The 22,169-nt window shown below is 36.8% G+C and overlaps 5 protein-coding genes across 7 annotated transcripts; 4 read left to right on the top strand and 1 right to left on the bottom strand.

The window, feature by feature from the left end:
- The first annotated feature begins 279 nt into the window (after nucleotides 1-279).
- LOC119078054 lies at nucleotides 280-9,151 on the top strand. The gene is made up of 7 exons (XM_037185479.1): nucleotides 280-545; nucleotides 4,629-5,447; nucleotides 5,511-5,629; nucleotides 5,693-5,892; nucleotides 5,956-8,603; nucleotides 8,667-8,788; nucleotides 8,851-9,151. Exons 2-7 carry the CDS (start codon nucleotides 4,805-4,807, stop codon nucleotides 8,995-8,997), a joined length of 3,879 nt encoding a protein of 1,292 aa, XP_037041374.1. The 5' UTR covers nucleotides 280-545; nucleotides 4,629-4,804; the 3' UTR covers nucleotides 8,998-9,151.
- Nucleotides 9,152-9,668: 517 nt separating this feature from the next.
- On the top strand, nucleotides 9,669-11,270 carry LOC119078089 (zinc finger protein 76-like). Of its 2 annotated transcripts, none has more exons than XM_037185552.1 (3): nucleotides 9,669-10,124; nucleotides 10,202-11,053; nucleotides 11,121-11,270. In XM_037185552.1, the coding sequence occupies exons 2-3, from the start codon at nucleotides 10,220-10,222 to the stop codon at nucleotides 11,127-11,129; spliced, it is 843 nt and encodes a 280-aa protein (XP_037041447.1). In that variant the 5' UTR covers nucleotides 9,669-10,124; nucleotides 10,202-10,219; the 3' UTR covers nucleotides 11,130-11,270. The 2 variants fall into 2 exon arrangements, with proteins under 2 accessions (XP_037041447.1, XP_037041446.1); XM_037185551.1 differs by having other exon boundaries at nucleotides 9,669-10,138.
- Nucleotides 11,271-14,828: 3,558 nt separating this feature from the next.
- On the top strand, nucleotides 14,829-16,317 carry LOC119078095 (neuropeptide-like protein 31). 2 transcript variants are annotated; one of them, XM_037185561.1, is made up of 4 exons: nucleotides 14,829-14,960; nucleotides 15,065-15,177; nucleotides 15,923-16,084; nucleotides 16,153-16,317. In XM_037185561.1, exons 1-4 carry the CDS (start codon nucleotides 14,949-14,951, stop codon nucleotides 16,181-16,183), a joined length of 318 nt encoding a protein of 105 aa, XP_037041456.1. In that variant the 5' UTR covers nucleotides 14,829-14,948; the 3' UTR covers nucleotides 16,184-16,317. The 2 variants fall into 2 exon arrangements, with proteins under 2 accessions (XP_037041456.1, XP_037041455.1); XM_037185560.1 differs by having other exon boundaries at nucleotides 15,065-15,218; nucleotides 15,907-16,084.
- Nucleotides 16,318-17,549: 1,232 nt separating this feature from the next.
- LOC119078097 (acylphosphatase-2-like) lies at nucleotides 17,550-18,781 on the top strand. Its single transcript, XM_037185562.1, has 4 exons — nucleotides 17,550-17,740; nucleotides 17,805-17,821; nucleotides 18,182-18,291; nucleotides 18,640-18,781. The coding sequence occupies exons 1-4, from the start codon at nucleotides 17,689-17,691 to the stop codon at nucleotides 18,752-18,754; spliced, it is 294 nt and encodes a 97-aa protein (XP_037041457.1). The 5' UTR covers nucleotides 17,550-17,688; the 3' UTR covers nucleotides 18,755-18,781.
- LOC119078067 (vacuolar protein sorting-associated protein 33B) lies at nucleotides 18,766-20,850 on the bottom strand. Its single transcript, XM_037185512.1, has 2 exons — nucleotides 20,217-20,850; nucleotides 18,766-20,152 (listed from the first exon to the last, which is right to left on the bottom strand). Exons 1-2 carry the CDS (start codon nucleotides 20,770-20,772, stop codon nucleotides 18,834-18,836), a joined length of 1,875 nt encoding a protein of 624 aa, XP_037041407.1. The 5' UTR covers nucleotides 20,773-20,850; the 3' UTR covers nucleotides 18,766-18,833.
- Nucleotides 20,851-22,169: the final 1,319 nt, after the last annotated feature.

Below are 22,169 nucleotides of genomic sequence, written 5' to 3'. Positions count from 1 at the left end.
CTGCAAAAGTGCACCTGTTAAGGAAAATCTTTCTTTTCATTTCTTCCATATCCGTTCATGAAACTTAACGCCACCCACTCTCATCGTATACATATACGTCCAGAGAAGTAATTAGCAATGCCTTTATTACTTATACAGAGACATATGAGGTGAACCTGAATGGTTCTAATTTATGTAGGTACTGTGACGGTAAAATGAAATGCCGTACACAGGTAAAATACGAAAAAAAATACAATCAAACTACAAAAAAGAAATATTCGGAAGCTCGAATTCATCGCCATTCACATAGTCATTTGTTTAGAGTCTACGCCGCGGAACAGATCATTCATTTTTATTCCACAAAAGCAGTTTGTTGCTGTTGTTTATACGTTTTTTTACTCTCTCAACATAAATTTATTTACATTTTTTATTACATGAAGTGATCTACAGTTGGACGTTCAGAAACGAAATTTTGCAGTTAGTGTTTCTGGTTAGTTAAATTTTATTCAAAAGTGAAAATCAAAATTTAAAAAAAAAATTGGACTACCGAGATTGCGATGATAAAGGTAAGTTTTGTTAAGAAATATCAAAATATGGTTTGAATGTAAAAAGAAAACAGTCAGTCATCAACACTTTCAACACTTCTTTAATGAAAATAAAAACCGTTACTCCTCTACATGCTCTGGCGTGGATCGTGCAAATTTTAAAATATTCTCGTAACTTTTAGATTTAGATGATCTACATAAACACACCGGTTCATATACACCGGTTACAATGTTGAAACCTTTTTTGTATCTTAAACAGTGTGTGTTTACGCTTATGGATGTAAAACCCATTAGATGCATTTTTAGTGACTAATGAGTCATCCCCAGTCCACTATAGCCATAGACAAGTACAATGACGTCATGAACGTTATGAATTATGTACTTTGTCCACAGCAGACTTTGCTGTATCTTACAGTATATTACTGAACTGGTCTACTATTTGCGTTATTGAACAAATGTTTTTATGTATACAGTACCAACAAAAATTATAATCCGAAGCGAGTCCGAATATACCAGTGTAATATTCTGCTTTAACTTGTAGATGAAACTTTCTTTTATATCCATATCTTGATCCGTAAAAAAGTATTTCAGAATGACAGAAAGTACTCAATGATAGCGTCCTATAATCTTGTTCTGTAATGTTACCATACAGTCACAAGTTAAAATTATTTACACTGCGTTCTCACAACAATTGTATTACTATACATGGGAAGAAATTTGATATTTCGTATCCAGATGAGTAAAAGTGTCCGAAGGCTTAAGCCCGAGGTACTCATCGTGATACGAAATTTAAGATTATTTCCCGAGTGTAGTATGACGTTTTTCTTTACGAAGGAGGGAAAGACTTTTCCCTAGGGACGGAAAGTCCATTTTCCCTACCTAGTAAAGGAATAGTATATTTTAACATATCCCAATACACACAAGATGTGTGTGCACGCGCGGGCGAAGCACAAGCGAAAACACACATCGAGTGTGTATTGGGGTATTTTGAAAGTTATTTTTCTGTAATAGTGAGAGTGTGTTGGTGCATTCCTTCCCAACCGTTACTTTCCTTCTCGCCCGTTTACTTTCCCTACCAACCGATTCATATCATAGCTCACCAATCCACTCTCACGTATACAGAAAAAATAAAAACAACTCTGCCGTCGTCAGGCCCGAACTGGACATACTGTGAATTTGGTTGATTCTTGACAAATTCTTAGTTTTTGAACTTTTGTCCCTGACAACTCCTCGGTTCGAGCCAGTTTGGCCCTGGCAGTCGAATTAATTTGCACATTTCAGTAAGTTCTTTTAGCCTGTTGCGTGTGCTTCGAACATATTCCTTCCATGTATAAACCGTACAATTAATTCTTCTTTCATACATCCCTACATTTGTCTATTGTTTCATAAATTATTTTATCCATCCATTCATCGTCTACCAAATTCGATATGAAGTAAATTGGGAAGGTAGTAAGGAAACTGAGAAAATATTACCTGAGCATTTTCCTAGTAAATAAATCCCAGTATTACCTACCAAGGCTGATGTTATACCTAATCATCCCATCATAAAAACATTGGTGCACTCACATAATCAGGAAACTGTATGATTCGTTTTGTGGAACACCTGCCAACATTCTTTCAACTGTTTTATGACTCTACTTACAATTTACGGAACAAAGTACCGCATTTCATTAATTGAAATACCACCGACATTCAATGAAACACACAAAAAGAACATCGTGGGAAAATCGATTATAACATGCAGAAGATTGTTTGTTTTGTCGGTTGATTACAATCCGCATGAATATCATCTCTCTCACACACAGAAACAATATAGACAATCAACAGACGAAGTAAATTATTTCTTTTTGTTGTTAATTTTAATATCTTCTTCAAACAACAATGATCTGTATCATCAGCGAACCATACACAAAATCTTATTACCAATCTTTTTACAGTCATCAGTGCAATATTATGTGCGGCAGAAAGCTTTGCACTTGATTTTTTTAAACCCGTTGGAAAACGAGTATTGTGCTCTAAAATCTTTATGTTTTGTCGTGGTGTTTGTTTCGTTGAACTTAATCTTTTTTTTCACAGATGGGAATCATGTCATGATAGGTATTGAATCTAGTACTTGATTTGATCTAAGTATTTTCCACGCAGATTGGAATGCAATCTTTCGCTTCATTTTTTTAACCTATACCTTTGCTATAAAAACAGGGTTATCTAGAGCTCTTTATTCAGTTCTGTCGTCGTTGCCGATAACAGATGATCTGGTCAAACTTGTCCAGATGCATTTTACTTTAGTTTGAACAATATGCTTACTGGTAAAAACGGAAAGACTTATCGCTTTCGTATGCTAGTAGTCTTCATACAGTTGACAAAGACAATCTACATTACAATATTGTTACCGGTTCATTTTTTTAAATTTATAATTGTGCGTTACGGTAAATGTATTTTGATGAGTTAATTTTCATGTTGCTAGCAATAAAAAATACAAAACTTTTCAATTCGTACTATCATTTGTTTAGCAAGAATGCAATGAATTTGCTCCAAAGTACTCTTTGTGCATACATAGGTCTAGGTGCAAAAAGGCTAAGGCTACGGCTAATAGGTTAAGACCTCGTAGGTCGTTAGTGGCGTTCTCAAAAAATATTCAACTTAATTCAACTTAAGCAAGTTCTATTTTTGGGGAAATGATTTTTCTAAATTTTCCCATATTTTCCACAATTTCCCAGCATTTTCGTAAATTTTCAAACATTTTCCGGAATTCATTTTCTAAAATTTTTCAAAAGCATATTTTGAGAAAATTAAGGAAAATTCCGGAAAATTTTGGAAAATTCAGGAAAATTTTGGAAAATTCTGAAATATTTTGGAATGTGAATTAAAAGTGAAAAAATTACATTTTTGAATTAAATCCAATAATCTATGTTTACGAAATTCGAAGCAAATCACTCCGAACCAAAACAGTCGGGTCTGTTAATTTCCGAAAAAATCGACAGATCTATTTTCAACACTTGTTCCATCGTTTTATTGATTTTCCGGATTTTTTTCTGTTATTTTGGTAAATTACACGGAATTTTTGCTACCAATTCGCCTAAATCAGTTTTTTTCCATTCAAATGATCATACAACCTTTAGTGTTTTCGGTCATAGTCTCTGGTGCGTATCTCCCCTGAGTACAATATACAGCGGATAGATTTGTGTATAGTAGAAATAGATATATACACACACCGCACCGCCACGTATGTTAAACTATACAGGTGTAAGGTAAGGAAAATGATGCGTTTACACCTTTATTTTAACTCAATTTGTTTGATAACAATTTTTTATTTAAATTTATTTTATACGACGGACTGCCAACTTCGGCTGGTGATAGACTGTTCTAATTTTCAATTTATGATCATTTGATTAGAACGCAACGATATCGCACAGTGTTTAGTTCGTTTAACAATTTGTTTAATTTCAAATCGCAATTTTGAAAACATAAACCACAATCCATTAGTCAATTAGTGTAATTCATTCAGAAGGTTTTTTTTCGTATTTACTTGGATCGATTGTGCAAATGCATGTCAAAATAAACGAAATAAATGAAATTAAAGCAATAGAGAGTCGGTGTGTGCAATTATATAAGTTAAATTCTGTAGTTTCAATGAGATGTTAACTGGATGATGCAACGTGATATATTTATGTAGTGTGCACACTGCGCACATAAAAATCAACGGTTGATTGATTTCTGATTCAAATGAGCGTAAAGGTAGATAGGTAAAAAATGAACAGAAAACTAAAATTTACTCGGCTAGTAGATGGGTACTCGTAGGGTCAACTAAAATTAATTTTGAAATTTGAAAATATTATAGAGGAGTCCCGGTATATCATTAATCAGTGTTTAAAGTTAACATGGAAATGAAGAAGGAAATCTTATCCACTGTGACCGAACGTTCATTAATAGTAGATTACAGCAGAGACCATTTAATAGACGATTACATTAAGCGTAATTGCGATTAATATAATTAGGCCATTTACATGGTCTGTATTGTGCCTTAACGTGAGGTCTCGCTTCACTTGAATCCGCAAATTTTAAAAATTGAAACTCAAAACTTAAAATTAAAAATTTATTTTTCAGGGATCTCAAACCGTTGAAACGGTTACATAAATGTAAGAAGAAGGACCTACTCAAAACGTCTGCGATACGAAAGACGAAGTGGAAAGTCTGTCAATAAGTAATAAAATCACCACACCTCAACTACAAGTTGAACCGAAGCATATTAAGCACCAGACCAAAGAGAACATTTGTGCAAAATGTCGAGTTTGTTTCTAAGCAGATCGTTTAATCGAGGTGGTAAAAAGTCTAATGTATCAGCCAACAATAACACAATCTACGAGAAAGAGAGTCCCGTCGAGGGAAAAAATCGCTTGAACAATACAGTTTGCGGTGCACCCATAAAAAGTCCATGCACCAAATTTCAACGACACAATTCGAATCCATTTCCGGCAACGGTTTCATGTGCCACACCCGTCCAAGAGACACCGAAAAAGCTTGATGATTCGAGGCAACAAAAGAGTTTGGGGAAACTTCTCAAATACATTCGCCCGAATTCGCGAAAGAAAAAGAATCAGTCGAAGCAAGACCGTTCCTTCAAAGTGTACGATGAGTTGATCATATCGCCACAGGCATCACCACAAGTGGGTCAAGTGTACGAGAAAAGCTTTAACCTGCATGGAGACGAGGTTGAATATGCAGTGCCATACAGTGACGTTCTAGCACCCATCATTATCAATGATTCTGCATCGACGGGACGTAGGAGTGTGACTACAGAAAATTTATTGGATGAATCGTGGAACGATCGGTCGTTTGATATCAGTGCGATGGATTTTATTAGTCCGGCAAAGATAACCGATTTAGATAAATCATCACATGGTTACAGATCGCTACATCATATTGGTAAGATGATCAGGTGCAATAAAGTCGATTCCGTTGACTAATTCAAACTCTTTTGTATTGCAGGTAAGGAAATCGAGGACAATAGTAATAGGGATGTGTTATCGGAACTAGACTCGTTAGAGAAATGGAGCCAAAACATACCGCATCGAAGTCTGCCTGCACATGAACCACCAATAGACACAGTAAGTTGCACATACTTTTTGTTCTTCGAACTGTTTAGCATTCATATTATTGTTCACCTTTAGATCGTCCACATCATCAAATGCAAACCAAGAGAGATAAAGCCCAAGCGCAGTATTCTAAGGAATACAATCTCGTTACCACTGCATTTTTCATCAGGGTTCTTCCGCAAAACGCCCGTAGCGCTTCGAACTTGTTGTCCTCGCGACTCAGCATCTGTTGGACTAGTTGAAGAGGCGATTGAACGAGACTACGACATTTTGAAGTAGGTGGCCACCAAATTTCTTCCTCTCTCTAATTCTCTAATTCCTTCAATTTCTCTCAACAGCAAAGTGAAGCATTCGAACATCATCCTTCTGATGGCAGCAAGTTTCCAAAAGAAATCACTGGAACACATGACATTGGTTCTGGAACCGGTCGACTACACACTGAACTATTTTATTCATCAAATGGACACGACACTGTCGCTCGTTGAATCCATATCGACTGTACAACAAATTGCTAGTGCCGCGTTGTATCTGCAAGAGTGTGGCTACATTCACTCAAACATCTCCAGTCATAACATCCTTGTTCGAGAAAATCCGTGGTGCGTAAAACTGTCATCGTTTGAGCTTACAACGGAAGTGGATTTTGTCGATACGAAAGCTGAACTTATGATCAAATATCGCCATAAATTGTCGTCATTCAACAACCAATGTACTGATACACCCAAATATGCAACCATTGGGAACGCAACTGCTTCACTGAAGGATCGATACAGACAAATGTCGAAACTGTTGCCAATTCTTAAATGTTCACCCAATACACAGCACAAGTATTTGAGCATGATATCCAGACATCTTATCTACGACACCAACTATCGCCAGCACCTTTCGCTACACAATTTTCAAGCGCCGGAACTACTAACGACTAAGTTGCAATTCGTCTTTCCAACAACCAAAACTGATGTCTATTCACTATGTCTACTGCTCTGGGAAATGCTGAACAGCTGTGTACCCTTTGTCGTTTATAGCAAATTGGACATGGAACGAATGATTGAGAACAAAAAGCTGAACTTGCCATTTTTCGAACAAGAAAGGTGTCAACCGTTCAAGGACGTTTTGAAGATTGGACTATCGATAAATCCAGAGAATCGAACCATTGATGTGCAACAATTGATCACAATGCTGGAGGATATTAAGTTTCGAGTTCGGACTGGTGCGAAAGATCAGGTTAAGGAACAACACACACAACGGAGCTATTTCGATCATGAGATGAATACGTTCGTGAACACAAACGCAGAAGCTCATCCAATATACAAAAGCTTATCGGTTAGCTCAATACAATCACCGACTTTAACGGACTTTAATCTTCGCTTACTCGAAAACGAAGTAACCAGCACGAAGAAGAGGCAAAGGAAATCGCCACAAAAATTCATCAAGAAAAAGGCATTCCGGCAACTGTTCAAGACTTCCAAGGAGACGGTAAACGATTCGGAATGTGTCCTACCTAACGATCATCTTGAAACCATGGCTACTGAGCTGCGAAACGAGCAATCACTGGACGAAATCCAAGAGGAGGCCGAAAATAATTTCAATTTAATCGGAGCACCGTTGTCGTCCGAGGAAAATGAATTTCAATCGAATGATTTTTTGAAAAGACAAGCAGACAGAGACGGCAGTTCAGAAAGAGATTCCGAATGGCGTAAGACCAGTCCGGAGAGAGTAGACGTTGGAGTCACTGGCGAGAATCAATCGGCCAATTCCAAGTCGTGCGGCAATCTGTTTGATGCTTCCACATCGAAGCCACCCGGACGATCTTTTCATTCCAATATCGTCTCACCGCCGGGATATGGATTTTTTAATGTTGGCGAATATTCGTTGCCAGATACTCCTATTGCACGCAAAAACAAAATCCGACGTAATGCCTGGCTGTCGAACAAAAGTCTGAATGTATCGAATAAGGAAATCGATGATCTGGCAAAGGAGAACAATGACAAATCATTCAATGATAGTAATCAACTGAACATCAGCATACGCATCGTACACACCAAAGTCACGCCAAAGAAATTGGATAGTGGAAATCCTCTGGTTATGTCCAGAATCAAATTCTTTGATTCAAACACGGAACAATCGCTACCTGCAACATCATTCAACAAGACCAATAACAGCGACGGAGTGGAAGACTTCGACTTAAACTATTCAGCACATTCTCCAATCAAATATTCCAGTAGCAAAGAATTAGTCGAATTGACAACAGCTGAGAACAGCTTGCCGGGTAGCAGTGTCAATAGAAGTACAGATGAAAATGGTAGCGTCATACCAATGCCCCGGAAGGACTGTGCTGACTCAAGGAATCAATCGGCAAACACTGATCAACTAAACGATTCATTCGAAAATAAACTTTGGAAGCGAGAAATGAATATCTGTAACAGATCTCAAGGCTCAAGCGATACCGATACCAATATTATAGCACCAAAGTGGCAGTCGGTGCGAGACAAAATATTGAAATTTGAAGAGCGTGGCATATCGACTACGAAACAATCGTTACCATCGTTAACAGCTGCAGCAGAATTTGTGAGAAATTTATCGAATTCAGTAACCAACATCCAATCGAACGATAGAAGGTTGACCGAAGTACCGACAGTAATTAAGCGTACCATATTCAGTGAGAGTACATTCAAAGTATCCGGTGTCGATGCAGCATCAATAGACAATCCGATGCCGTTGTTCGATCAACTGAATGGGTCTGGTCAGAAACTAACTACTCAAGTAACGTTAAACATGAGACAGATTCGTCGGAGATCATTGGATATGGATGATGTAGATCGACCCAAAATCGAAGGAACAACTGGAATGCGTCATACGATTTGTGGTAGCCAAAAGGGTTTATTGAGTTTCAATGCGGGTGAATCGAAAGATGGATCATCTGCTGATAAAACCAAATATATTTGCAGTGATTGCACAACGAAAATGACACCGGAAGAGTTAAGAGCATGTAAGTAATCAGATTTTAAATTTGTCGCCTTAGAAGATAACTTACCCGATCTCATTCGAATAGTAACATCGGTCGCTGAAACTTCACTTAACTCCACGAATATAACTCAACACTCGTCACAGTCGCCAGCCACAAGCAGCCGGAAAACGCCTCAGAGACGATGCCAAGTTCGAGTGAAGTCACAGGTATAACAATAAGAATTTTAGAAATCCTTTTTCAGGAAATTTATTCATTCTCATTTTTTCAGGACACCCGTTCCATCGAAGACCTGTACATAGACGATGATTTTGATCAGGGACTTGGTGCTAACATAGAACTGCATTCGGATTCTTCTGATTTCCTCAATTTTGACATCATTTCGGATATATTCAATAAAAGTAAAGAGGACACATAGTCTTGGTTATGTCACATACCAGATAGACATTGTATTCCAATCTGGAATTGAACGAATGAAATTCGTCAAATGGAATGTAGCTTTTAAGATTTTATTTATAAAATGTCGTAGAAGTATAACGCGTCTTACCGAATGGAAATACATTTTTGATATACAACAGTAAAATGAACTGGTTTTGCCTCGGGTTTTGCTGTGTTTCACCTAATTTTTTACTTAAAGAAAGGACACCTTAGGAATGTTGTAAGGTCAGAGCACCTGAAATTCTTCAGTTTAAAAATATCCGACCAACAGGACGAACGACGAAGTTCTTTTAGCGAAAAGAAAATCGATCGTAGCTCTTAGAGAGGCCGGAAACAGACGAGCCATTTTGCCTTGATGAGATCGACAATCGATACAAAACGGAATGCTTTTGTAAGAGCTCTGGCACCTTTAGTTTGCTGCCGTGTGCAGTGCGATGACATGATGAAATTATACCTTTGCACCCGATTCGGCGACCGTTGATAAATGTGCCAATTTTTGCATTTTTTCGCCTCGAATCTCGATGCAATTTCCAATTATGGCTGTTATTGTCGCATGATCCAAATCAACGTTGTGATAATTTATTATGAGGTTTTTGCGAGTGAATGAATAAATAATACGAAACCCAGAATCATCCCTATTTACACTCACTATTGTCGACTATCTATTCCAGCGTCACCGTTTTTGTTGTTTATTTTCGCTATATTTTATCAAAAGTAAGCGTAGAAAAAGCGTGTAAAAAAGCCAAAATCGAAGTTCTGTAAACACCAAAACAATTATATCGTCAACCGCATCCATCGCATCGCAACGATCGCAAATGTTCTTCTTTTGTAGCAGGTATGCGACGCCATCTGCTCGCTAAGTTTGTGTGCTGAGCCGTGCTGAGCTGTCACATAAAAGCTTTCCAAAATAAGAACGCACTTAAAATTTGTGGCTTTGTTTTTGTTATATTTCAAATCGGAAATTTTCGATATTTCATAAATTACATCCATCTTCTCCGAAACATCGAAGGTACCGGTTCGGAGAGCAGTTTTATTTTGTTGGTGAAAATTTTCAAAATTTGCGAATAACTGCAGCATATCAATCAGTTTGCACTCGATTTTTCTAAGGTAAAACGCAAAAAGTAATGCTGGACGTAAGATTTTGTTGTGGTCCCAAATATATTTTGTAAAAATTTTTGTTACAGAATTTCGGTCTATTCAAAATGGCGAAGCGGATAGCTGAAAATCCGGCTGAAATATACGAATGCGAGCATTGCGATAAATCGTTTACCTGCCGTAAATCATTCTCACGACATATGAAAGAAGTCACCACCGACAGCCGTATCATATGCATTGTACCGCGTTGTGACTCGACATTTAGTCGAACGGACAGCTACCGATATCATTTGACTCACACACATCGCAAAGACTTCGCATTCAGCAATGAGGTATGGAAGTCGTCGACGAAGAAAATACTTAGCCTAATGGAGGAACAAATTGAAGCGAACGATTCCGGCAAAAAGGACGACGACACTCCTCAACGGTTGACGAAAAAACGAAAAGTCGAAGTGCCAATCGCCAAGGACAACATTCAAGACATCGCAGAATCGCATGCTCCATTCACCGCTAGTTCCACCAATTCGGACGCGAAAAGACTGAAAGAGATTGTTTCGGTGAAGAAATTTCATATTCCACCTTTTGAAACAAAAGGGGACAGTGTGAGAAAAGGTGAACTGCGCGATTATTTCGTTGGGATGGCCCAAATGTTTTGCAATGCAAACGAAACCGTCAAAGTCATTAGAAAAGAGCTGGCAATCGAAATGGAAACTATAACAGTATCGGCAACCGCTACAGCAGAAATGGTTTCCGAAACATTGCCGTCAACACCTCCATGTCCAGCAGTGTCGATTCAAGATTATCACGATGACGACGATAATGTGTACTTGCCGTCATCGCCCCGATCTCTAGCAGTGTCACGTGGAGATTACGACGACGATGAATCGATCGACGATCCTGGTGCACCGATGATTTCGAATCATCAACCTGGTGCAAAAATGGTATTTTCTTATTCTACCCTTCGTAGGCTTAATTTCTCTTAAACTTTTTTACATTATTTTTCCCTAGATATCCTAGCCTGGACGATATGCAATCGTATGGTTCGTTTACCGATGTCGTCATACTTCTGTCTTACCCAATTGAAATACATTTTTGAAATACAACAGTGAAATGAACTGGTTTGGCTGTGTTTCACCTAATTTTTCACTTAAAGAAAGGACACCTTAGGAATATTGTAAGGTCAGAGCACTAGAAATTCTTCAGTTTAAAACTATCCGAACTATCCGGACAAAGTTGAGATTTTTTTTGGCGAAAAGGAAATCGATGTTAGCTCAGACGAGCAATTTTGCGTTGATGAGATCACCAATTATGTTTCGATTTCCATATTGTTCAGCTGGTGGTGAATATCTGATTACAATAGGGCGTGGGACGTACTAGTTTATCCTGAATACTAGAAAACGAGCCATCCTTGTTCTCAGAGCTGAATACGGTTGTTTTATGAAAACTATAAAAGTGGCATATTCAGCTAAAGAAAATTTGCTGACAATTGGTGAAAACATCAACAACGCGCTATGGCTATTATGCTGCGTTTTCCATTGTAATTCGATGTCCACCACAGGCTAAACAATAGGAAACACACCATGATTGTCGATATATCGATCTCATCAACGCAAAATTGCTAGTGTGTTCTCGGTTCTCGGCCTGAAGAACGTCGGTGGAGGGTGTGAGTGTGAGAATATGAATATTTAAAAAAAATTTGAAACTTATTCTCTAACTTTCTATTTTTGTATTATGGATGATCTACTGGTAAACTTTTGCCGTTATTTCCGGTATTACGCTGCCAAATATTGTACTAAATTTTAATGAATTTTGTTATAGTGTTAAAATTTGCTCGATGTACTGTCCAGTTTCAGTACTCTGTTTAGAGTACGACTTATGCTTGAAGTGCGTTGGTTTGATTAACGCACTCTCTAGCAAACAAACTTCGTTTTGACGCTGTCAAAGTACCAACTTATTCCTTTGTTACGTTGCATTTTTACCACGTACCATCTTAAGGAACTACATTGGTTACTAGTGACAGTATTGGTTCGATCGATTGCTCATAAAGTATGTCGAACGTTTAAGAAAAAGTGATAGAAAGAGAAAATACTGTATGGATACGTTATGAATGCCGGCTGATTATAAATCAAAAGAAGTAAAAGATTTTAATAACTCAATCAGCGATGTACCTACCACCTACCATATAAAAATGAGCGGGTCGAGAATTTTCGAAACCCGACCCGAATTAAATTTTCGAAACCTGATAACCCAAATCTGTGTAACATCGTTTATCAATGAACTATTGCACACAGTATACTCATTGAATGGTACATTAACAATGGTTCTACACAGAGGAACCACGCCACTTAATCAGATAATGCTTCTCTATTACAAATCTTTGGGAAATTATAATCCAAAAGAAATTAACTTATGACAAAATGTAAACATTTCATTGAAGGCGATAAAGGTTCGGTAATTTCAAAATATGAACCAGCTAACGTGTAATTATTTACCATAATGTCATTCATTTGTTAAAACCGCGCGGAGAGTTTTCGTCATTTATACCTTTGAATGACTACGCGTACAGCGTACCGATATTTTTATTTATTTATTACTTTCATTGATGAAATGAAAGACTTACGATTTTATATGTGCCATAAAGCAATGACCTGAGTTGGAGGTTTTTCTTTGTGTTTCACATCTCGTGTGACTTAATTTATTTCCATTGTACTACACACACCGCATTTATTTGAGCTAATATTTGACAACCGAAAAAAAAAAATTTTCTATGAAATAATCAAAACACAACCCACTCAGGTGTTAAACATATTTTAATTGTTTTATCTCCGCGCAAAAATAATTCTGTGTTATTTGTATGCTGAGTGTGCTAACTGGGATTGCCCATTTTTGTGATATGATAAATAGACAATATGTGTACTAGTCAAGTGTGAATAATGTTCGTAATGTTTCGGTAACCTTGACTGAGATCTACCTATATTTTGATTCGATGACTGTGACTCTATGGAAAAAAACCTTCAATTTTATTGCAAATTATCGGAATTTTCGTCGAATTGTCTTGAACTTGCGGTCATTTGAGTATGCAACATAAGATTATGGTCATTTGCGTGGATTCGCATGGTTAATTTCCTGTATGATAAGATCATCGCGAAGTTTCATTTCCGAAACAGTATAAAATTGTTAACCTTACAGTCTTCCATCCTTGCAGTCTATATTTGAGAGACAATATTGTGCTCTTTAGTGTGGCAACACAATTTCGTTCGCGACATGTTACGTCCATTACACACATAATGATCAATAGATTCTGCGAGAAAAGAATTATACTAGAATTTGATTCTCTTCTGCAATTCAGCTAAGTGACAAATTCTTAATCTTCCTGGTGGTTGTTGAGATGCTGATTTTGTAACCTTTGTAACATTTGTATACTAGCAAAGATAAAATGAAATTCAATGAATGCTTATGCATTCTTTTATGCACTTCAAGCATAAGTAGTACTCTAAATATGGTACTGAAACTTGACAGTGTATCACACAACTATAAAACACTGTAAAAAACCATTTCATGCAAAAAAGTACTCTATTTTTGGCAGCTGTCGACTATGATCACTTTTGCTTGAAGTTCATCAGTTTAATTATTTTCAACATTCAAAAATGTTGCTTGCTCAAATAAAAGGTTTAGGTGTTCCAACCGGTTCGATATGTTCTCCGTAGCGTAGCGGGTGGTACGTCTCCTTTTAAATCAAATGATCAATGATCCATTTTTTCATTTTTTCTGACATATATTTGTATATATTTATCAAACTAGGCATGCCCTGAAAGTATTTGACCTCAGATTTCCAACGAACCCACTCACATCCAGAGCTCATAATGTAACGGTCGAAAAATGAGTAAAAAAAACATCTATTTACCGACCTTTGAAGATCTGCTACCAGCAACCAATGGTGGCTAGAGACTATCTGAGATTTTGAATTCCTTTCAAACGCTATATATGTATCCATCCCAGGCGAAATGTGTAGTTTTTCACGAGAATCCCTCGAAGTTACTTGATTTTCTCTAATTTCTTTAATTTTAAGAAAATCAACAAATTCGAAAAATTTAGGATCGATAATTTCTTGATTTTCTCAAAGAACGTTACCACTTTAATGTCAATTTTTGGCTTATGCATTATTAAAATAATGGTTAAACAATTGAAGTAGAAGATTTCAAGCCAATCACAAGGTGAAAGTTTTAACAAAAGAAGTAAAAGATTTAATGGTTTGGTTGTGGTATTATAAATTTGTTGTTTCAGAAGCTATTCTCAAACAAATCCATTGGTTGTTATTGACTTGAGTCATCACGCAGTGGTAAAAGAGGTAAATTGTTGTTTGCAAACAGACTAAAAGATTCTATACAACATGTTAAACCAGAACATCTTCTTGGAAAATGCGTTCTTTGAACTGTTCTAGGTAAAACGTTTATACACTGCAGCAAAATGCTTACGAATACAATTAATCTCCCATAACTTCTTATATGGATCCCAAGATGTAACTAATATTATGAGCACATCGAGTGAATGTGTAGCAAAGTGAGAAATTACATTATTGTATAGTAGGGGTAGACCTTGGAGACTTAATCTGTGCACCATATACACATTCATAACTACATGAACTCAGCCTAAATGGTTTTTCCATTTTTTTGGTTTGTTTTGTGATATTTTTTTTAGATATCAAAAAAAGGTGAATTTGTTTTCTTACGAAGGTGCGTTGGATAGCATATAAAAGATAGGTTTATGCTGTAGGAAAAGTCAGTGTCTCAGAGTTTTTTGTCCGAGGAACAATTGAAAGATCTTAACTACTTTACAATGCGTGCTCTAGTAAGTGTTGTGTGTGATTTAAAAAAATAAAATAATTTAAATTTGTGATCAATTGGTATGAGTAGAACAGTGAGAACTACAACAGAAATTGTTTTTTTTTCTAGATTTGTTTGTCAGTGTTAATGTCCATCTTCGTCTGTACATCAGCCTTAGGGTATGGTCTACTGAACAGTTTGACAGGATATGGTAATTACGGAGGAGGCTATGGAGGATATGGTGGTTATGGAGGAGTTCCCAATGGATATGGTGCTTATGGAGGTAAACTATAGTGTTAGTGTACCGAATAGAGTTTTGTAGATTGTTTGTGTTTGTGAAATGTTTGACTTTTCATAATCTCGTATGTCACATAAAATCTGTGAAATTGAAGGAAGAAAACATCTAAAGTTTTTAACTGGGTCCAGACCTTTTACTTGATTAGTTTTTTTAAGTAACAAAACTTCTCCGAATCATCCAATGTATTGTGGTTTATTCCTGTCCCATGCGAAAGTTAAATATCACAAAGTAAATTACGAAAAATTACGCGAAAATATTTGTCAAGTAATGGATCATTTTCGCAGTGAGCAAACTGATATGTAATGTTCAACTTCCGCATGGGACAGGCAATAAAATATCTGAAAATCTTCAATCTGTATTAAAAGGTTCGTCAAACGTATCGTGATGTGTTCCAAAATTTAATTCTTTAACTTGTCAACGCGAAAATTATTTTAATTTGACTAAATTTGCACCAGCTCAAGGTACAAATCAAATGTAAACTTCCTTCAATTCAACATAAGTGCTCATCATTAACTCAATAATTTGTTTACACCAACGACAAACTTCTAGAAATTGTCAGTGCGTTAGAATGGAACAAAATAATTTTCTGAACCATTTTGTACTGTTTAGTAATGGACGCTTCACGAATCGTGTGATTCAATTTTCCATTATTCAATTTTATTTCAATTTGCAGGCATACGACCTGGATATGGTGGATATGGAGGATATGGCGGTGGTTATGGAGGTCAAGGATATGGTGGTTATGGAGGTCAAGGATATGGTGGTTATGGTGGTCAAGGATATGGCGGTTATGGAGGTCCAGGATACAATCAAATTGGAGGCGGTTATGGCGGCGGTTACGGTGGCTATGGGTAAAAAAATATTGACCAATTCAACGTTTTTCATTAAACTAATATTTCCAAAATTTAATTCATTTTAGGGGCTATGGAGGAGGACTTTTCAAGAAATAAATTTAATTTTATGACCTTCAAGAAAGACTGATTTTCCAACAATTCAAATTGTTTGTAAACAAATTTAATTTCACAGTTTTAAATGTACGATTCAATTACTGGTAGGAAATTAAATAAAACATTTAGTTCGAAGAGAAATTTGTTTCATTGAAATGGCGATGTCAATAATTTAAAACTCAACCTTCTGCCTGTCCTCTTCTAAAGTTTTTTGACAATCGTTTTTCACAACGCCTAGTCATTTTCTCACATCAGCTGAACCTTCCGGAGCCTTCGCTGTGAAAAACATCGGGTAAAAGTAGGAAATTCCATTTTCACGCGTGACTTATGAGAACACCCTTGAAATGAAATTCCAAACTTTTTTCCACTTGGCGAACAAATAACTATCCCAACAAAAATCTCTTCGAGAAAAGTGTGACGCAGTCTTTAGGGTAAAAATTCTAAAATAAATGATATCGCTAGATTTGACGCTTTCATCTTCGTTACGCAAAAATTAAATTTTACACAAAATTAGTTCAAACAAGCTGGCTTAGTTTTTCTCATGATCTACCAAATAATAAAAAAAATGACTGGAAACAACCAAAATTTTACCAAAAACATCTGTGTCGCAAAGTAGCAGATTATTAGTAACAGACCAGCAAGAAAATTCGAAAATTTGACGAAATTCGAAAATTTGACGATATTTGAAAGTTTGACGAAATTCGAAAATTTGACGAAATTGGAAAATTTGACGAAATTCAAAAATTTGACGAAATTCAAAAATTTATTGAAAATTTGACGAAATTTGAAAATTTGACGAAAAAAACTCTGTTTAACTCTGTAAAAAATTTGGAAATTACATTTTTACAGCCTGAGCTCCGGTCACAAACAACATCCTAGAAATGCAACTTCCAACAACGCTTTAGCGCTTTGTCTGATTACAGGTAGGGGGAAACAATGGAAATTGTGCAACACATATAAATTCACTATTTGTGGCCAAAGACCAGCTTATAGCCGCATGTCACCCGAGAAAATGCAATTTCCAACTATTTTTTCGAGATAAACGCAAAGTTTTTCACAACAAAGGCTGCCGAAGTTTCAGAGTAGTGAGAGTAGTGGATAAAATTACTATTTTCTCGCCTGCGTTGTGAAAAACGTTAAGTTTACATCTGGAAGAAAATAGGAAATTCCAAATGGAAAGCGCTCTTGTTCGATTTTCCTTCTCTCGATAAACAAATAACTATTTCTGGTCTAAGGTAACTGTGTAAAATATCTGACATTAGTCTCACTCCCTGGTTTCTATTCAAACAAAGATTTTTAACGTTTTTCCTAAGCAAAGAAAACTGTTCGAATAACAGCATAACATTAGAACAGTGTAAGAGCGGTATAACAGCGATAGTTCCGTTGCATGGCACCCATCAGCTGTTTGATAGAAATAATAAACAGTCACACAAACTAAAAAGTAATCTTAAAGAAAGTGATTCCGCCGATTTCGATAAAAAATTGAAAAGATTTACTTACATCCAGCCATGACAGAGCAATTATTTTCATCGGACTTTGAAGTCTTCGGAAAAGTTCAAGGTTTAAAATTTTTTGTTTTTATTTTGAAATGAAATGCACTGAGACAGAACTGACTTAATTTCAGGTGTTTTCTTTCGTAAGGTATTTATAAATCAACATTCTCTGTACCTCAAAAATAAAATTGTTTCCACGAAGGCTATCCATTCATTAAGTTGATTACTATTGATGGAAGTTTAATGCACCGAGCTTCAGTCAGTTGAACTGATTTTATGCAAAATGCAAACATTTGAATTATTGCAATGATCCATAGAATTTAGAGACACATTTTCGGCCGAGACAATTCTCAAATCTATTTTTAACCAGCATAGATGATGGTGTTTTCAACATTCTTTTACATTTGCATAAAACATTATATCTCGGCCAAAAATATGTTTCTAAGTTCTATGAGTCTTTCAAATAATTGTTTCCTTCTGATTGCTCTGACAATCTTCACTGTTTTAGTATACTAAAAATCGAGCTGTTGAACTGAATTTGTTGGGATGGTGTATGAATACTGCAGCAGGAACCGTTAAAGGTCAAATACAAGGCAGTGTTAGACAAATCCAAGAAATGTAAGTCAGTAGTCAGTAAGCCTGTGTAACTTCTCCTATCGACAACGGGGAGGTCTGAATAGCGTACGTTTATGTAGCAGGGACCATTTTTGGGTTAATATTTTCGAATATTTTTCTAGATTTTACCGAATTGTCCTTTATTTTTCCAAATTTGATCAAAAATATTTTTGGGAAAATTAAGGAAAATGGGGGATATTCTAGAAAATGTGTTAAAGCGTTTTCCCAAAAATAATCACGGCAATTTAGTTAAATCGAATTTGAAACTAATGAAGTAACAGATCTCGTGTCAAACACAAAATTAAATTGTAAATAACGGAAGCAACAGATTCAACGTATTTTGATCTATAGGCAACACTGGCTGCAGAACGTCGGAAGTCCAAGTTCGAAAGTCGAAAGAGCTGTCTTCACGGCACCGGAAAAGATCGACTCTCCGTCATTTACCAGCTTCAAAATTTTACATTAAAACGGAGCGTGTAAACGTGTAACCAAAATTTAATTTATTAAGAACTTTAATAAAATTCCACATCACTTCCTGGTAAACATTAAAAACTTGCCTCAACAATGTCCCGGCCGGACATCATACAATTCGAACCGATTACAATTTTCGCCCCACTCATTCGTTCAACAAATTGGCACGCAGCCACTTCGGCATAAGTCAACCCACCCAAAATGAAAACGAATATTGTCTTCGGTTTCAGTGGGAATACATCAGCAACAGCACCAGTTTTCACAGCCACACCGATCTCCTTGACAGATTCTTTACTTCTATCGAAATATTTGAACAGTCTCAACTGGTCCGTAGAGCCGGCTTTCGTAGAAAATTGTTCGAAATTGTCGGATGTCAGGAGTGCACTAGCCAGTTGAGCTACGAGTGGAACGTACGATCCGTTGAACACGTAACTGGGACAAATTGGATCGGTCTTGGCAGCAAGATCGTGTTCGGGTAACAGTTTCAATTTATTGGCTTCGATCTGAAAGGCACTCTGCCACTTCGGTAAACTTAGCGTTGGCAGCTTGGCTTTGGTTACGTTCTCGATTTCGGGGAAGAGGCCGGCATTCGTCAGACTCGGAAAGACTGACATACTTTTGTGCCCGAATGCGTTCAAGTAATTTGTAATGAATGCGGTGGCTTCTTCGTTGGTTAATCCACATGTTAAATGCATCAAGCATATGTGTCGCAAGGCGTTAAAACGGTGTGCATCGATGCTCAGAATTTCCTGTATTTGAGCGTATATTTGCTTCTTATTTCGGTTGAACAGCATTGACTCTTCGATCGTTTGTATCTTCTCGAATTGAGCTCCCAATTCGTTCACAATGGTCTCGCATAAAATCAAATGTTTGATCAGATCCTTCTTCTGACTAGCAACTTGAGGCAACTTTTTCGATACGTACTCTTGTATCTCGGCCAATTGCATGCCCTTCAAATTCTTTCCTTCCATACCCAGTGCTTTGGCCTGAGCACTCAACAGCGTCACTACTTCACTAAAGTGGCGATAGCGATTTTCGTTGTAGATTTTATCAGTCGACCCGCTCAATCTGAGATGTGTCACATCTGCTGTCGACTGTACCGTCGTCGGATTCACTTGCAGATAGTCCAATTTCTCGGACTTGATTTTGTTGGCATTGACATCGATTTGTAATGTACCCGATACGGAATCGAATATTTCCAGTAGAAGTCCCGAATAAACGACTGGTGTCAGTAAGCACGATGCATAGTCCTTGTTTCGGTCGATGACGACCATTGCACTGAAATCGGATGTCTTATGTTGGCCATTCGATGCTTGGAATCCTTCGATCCGATCCACCATGTCAAGAATTTTCTCGGAATGTTCTCCGTACGTCAGAATCAACCGTGGCTTTCCTGAAATCAGATTTTATTTGTGAATAAGTCGTCGGTCGTTTTCGTCGGTCTGAATCTCAATTACCGAATACCAAGTTGAACAGTCGCAGACTGTGCGCAACGGAACTAATCAGCGACAAGTCATCTTTGACGAAAACTTCTCGATAAATTTGCGGATACTCCAAGCTCACGATGTTTGTGTCCAAATGGATGAAGTCCCAATTGAATCGATGCAATTGAACGAGTCCGAACAAGCCCATCTCCTCCATTAACACTTCGAACGAATGCAACACGTTGGGTACAACGATAACATGAAAATGAATCAAATCGTCTGCATTCTCATTGGCCATCGGTTCCAATTTATGTATCTGATCTAAGACATGCTTGAACATAATCAGCTTCGAGGTAATCATGTAGACCATTGTTGCTGCCTTGGGCGGTGCATTGTCTTGATCGAATCTGAATATTTTGTTGATTCCTTTGACACGCAGCCAAGACGCCCCGCAAACATGTTCCAATGGTTTGATGAGACATGGTTCGATGACTAGATCTTTCTGGCTGCTCGGTATCGAGCATAGAATGTTTTGCAGTTTTTCCTGGCTGATTTGTCGAATGCCGGCCAGCTTCTTGTCGATTGACATGATTTTCAATGGATTACTTGTTTACGTTCGCTTTCAGGCGATTTTTTTGTTTTTATTTTTGTTTTTGACGTTCGTAGACACTTTGAGTGTTATACAAATTTTCGAATTTCGAATGCTGAATTACCTGCAGAGACTGCATTACCTCGCACCATTCTATTTAAACAAAACCGCGGTAACAATGTACAGACCATTGTGAGATTTTGCTACAGGAGAACTTCCCTTATTTAGTTTCTACAATCGAACTCACATGATAAGCCTCGAGAGAAGTCCCAATTCAGGCCATTAATTCTTTTTCTCCCAGTTTCTACCACTCCAGTTTAAAAAAAAATATTCTTCAAGACAAAGTTTGAGCTGAGCAACGTTGAACATGTTCAGTTCACAAATCCATTCGACATTTTAGAGTATATAATAGAGTACATCAGAGGACGTGCCGTAAACAGAAGTACAATCGATTAGAAATCATTTTTCAGTTTCTCCCTGCAGTCGAAAGTTGTGGGGACAGATTTGTAGTAAATTTTGTAAAATTCGAGAAAATGCCATTTTAGTAGACGCATTACTTTTGAGTAAATACGCTCTATGTTTATGGAATTACTCAATATTCCAGGAATGCGTTAACAGTTTTGAGATTTCCCTTTGCTATTTCTACAGAGAGAGACGTAGAGACGTTTCTAAAAATCTGAACAGTCCCGAGCGAAAAAAATGACTCAAAACGTATATACGTATTTTTTCAGTATATGTGAGGATATGTTGATATACTGTTAGCATTCAGCATATGATGCATACGTTTATATACTGCTATCAGTATTTAAATATATACGGTTTTATACTGTGACCAGTATTGTAACAATCAGTGTATGATGAGCTTTTATCGGGGCAACATATCTGTCACATGAATTTTACGAGGTAAGAGAAATATTCACCTTAACATTTAAAGTTGAATCACTAATAAATTCTACTTATAGCTTTCACATTATTGTTGATTTCTCTAGTTAGGTCTCTGTGTAGGATCTTTTCTCGTTAGGTCTCTGTGTATTGTTTCTCTCGCTACGATATCTTCTGTATCTTGTTAGGTCTAAGGCAAATAATATGAAACTGAAAAGTAGAATTTGTTTCATAATTTACAATGATTTAGTCGCCATTTTGGATTGACTTGAAGCGTGTTGAATCAAGACTGTACGTGTATGTATCTTCAAAAATTAAATAAAATTAAATCAGAATTTTATTACAAAAGAAATGGTTAGAAGAAATTACGTATTTGAAAGTGTATGGAGATATACTGATCACGTATATAAACGTATATGGTGATTGGTGATATACTGTTTAATATACTGCCACATACGTATTTTGTATGGGCTTAAGTCGAAAAAAGGGTATGTATACCCTGCAGTATTTGTAAG

This window comes from Bradysia coprophila, unplaced genomic scaffold (assembly GCF_014529535.1).
Source record: "Bradysia coprophila strain Holo2 unplaced genomic scaffold, BU_Bcop_v1 contig_24, whole genome shotgun sequence".
NCBI classification, from domain to species: domain Eukaryota; kingdom Metazoa; phylum Arthropoda; class Insecta; order Diptera; family Sciaridae; genus Bradysia; species Bradysia coprophila.
The sequence above is the reverse complement of the archived record's forward strand: the minus strand, read 5'-3'. Positions and strand labels throughout refer to the sequence as shown.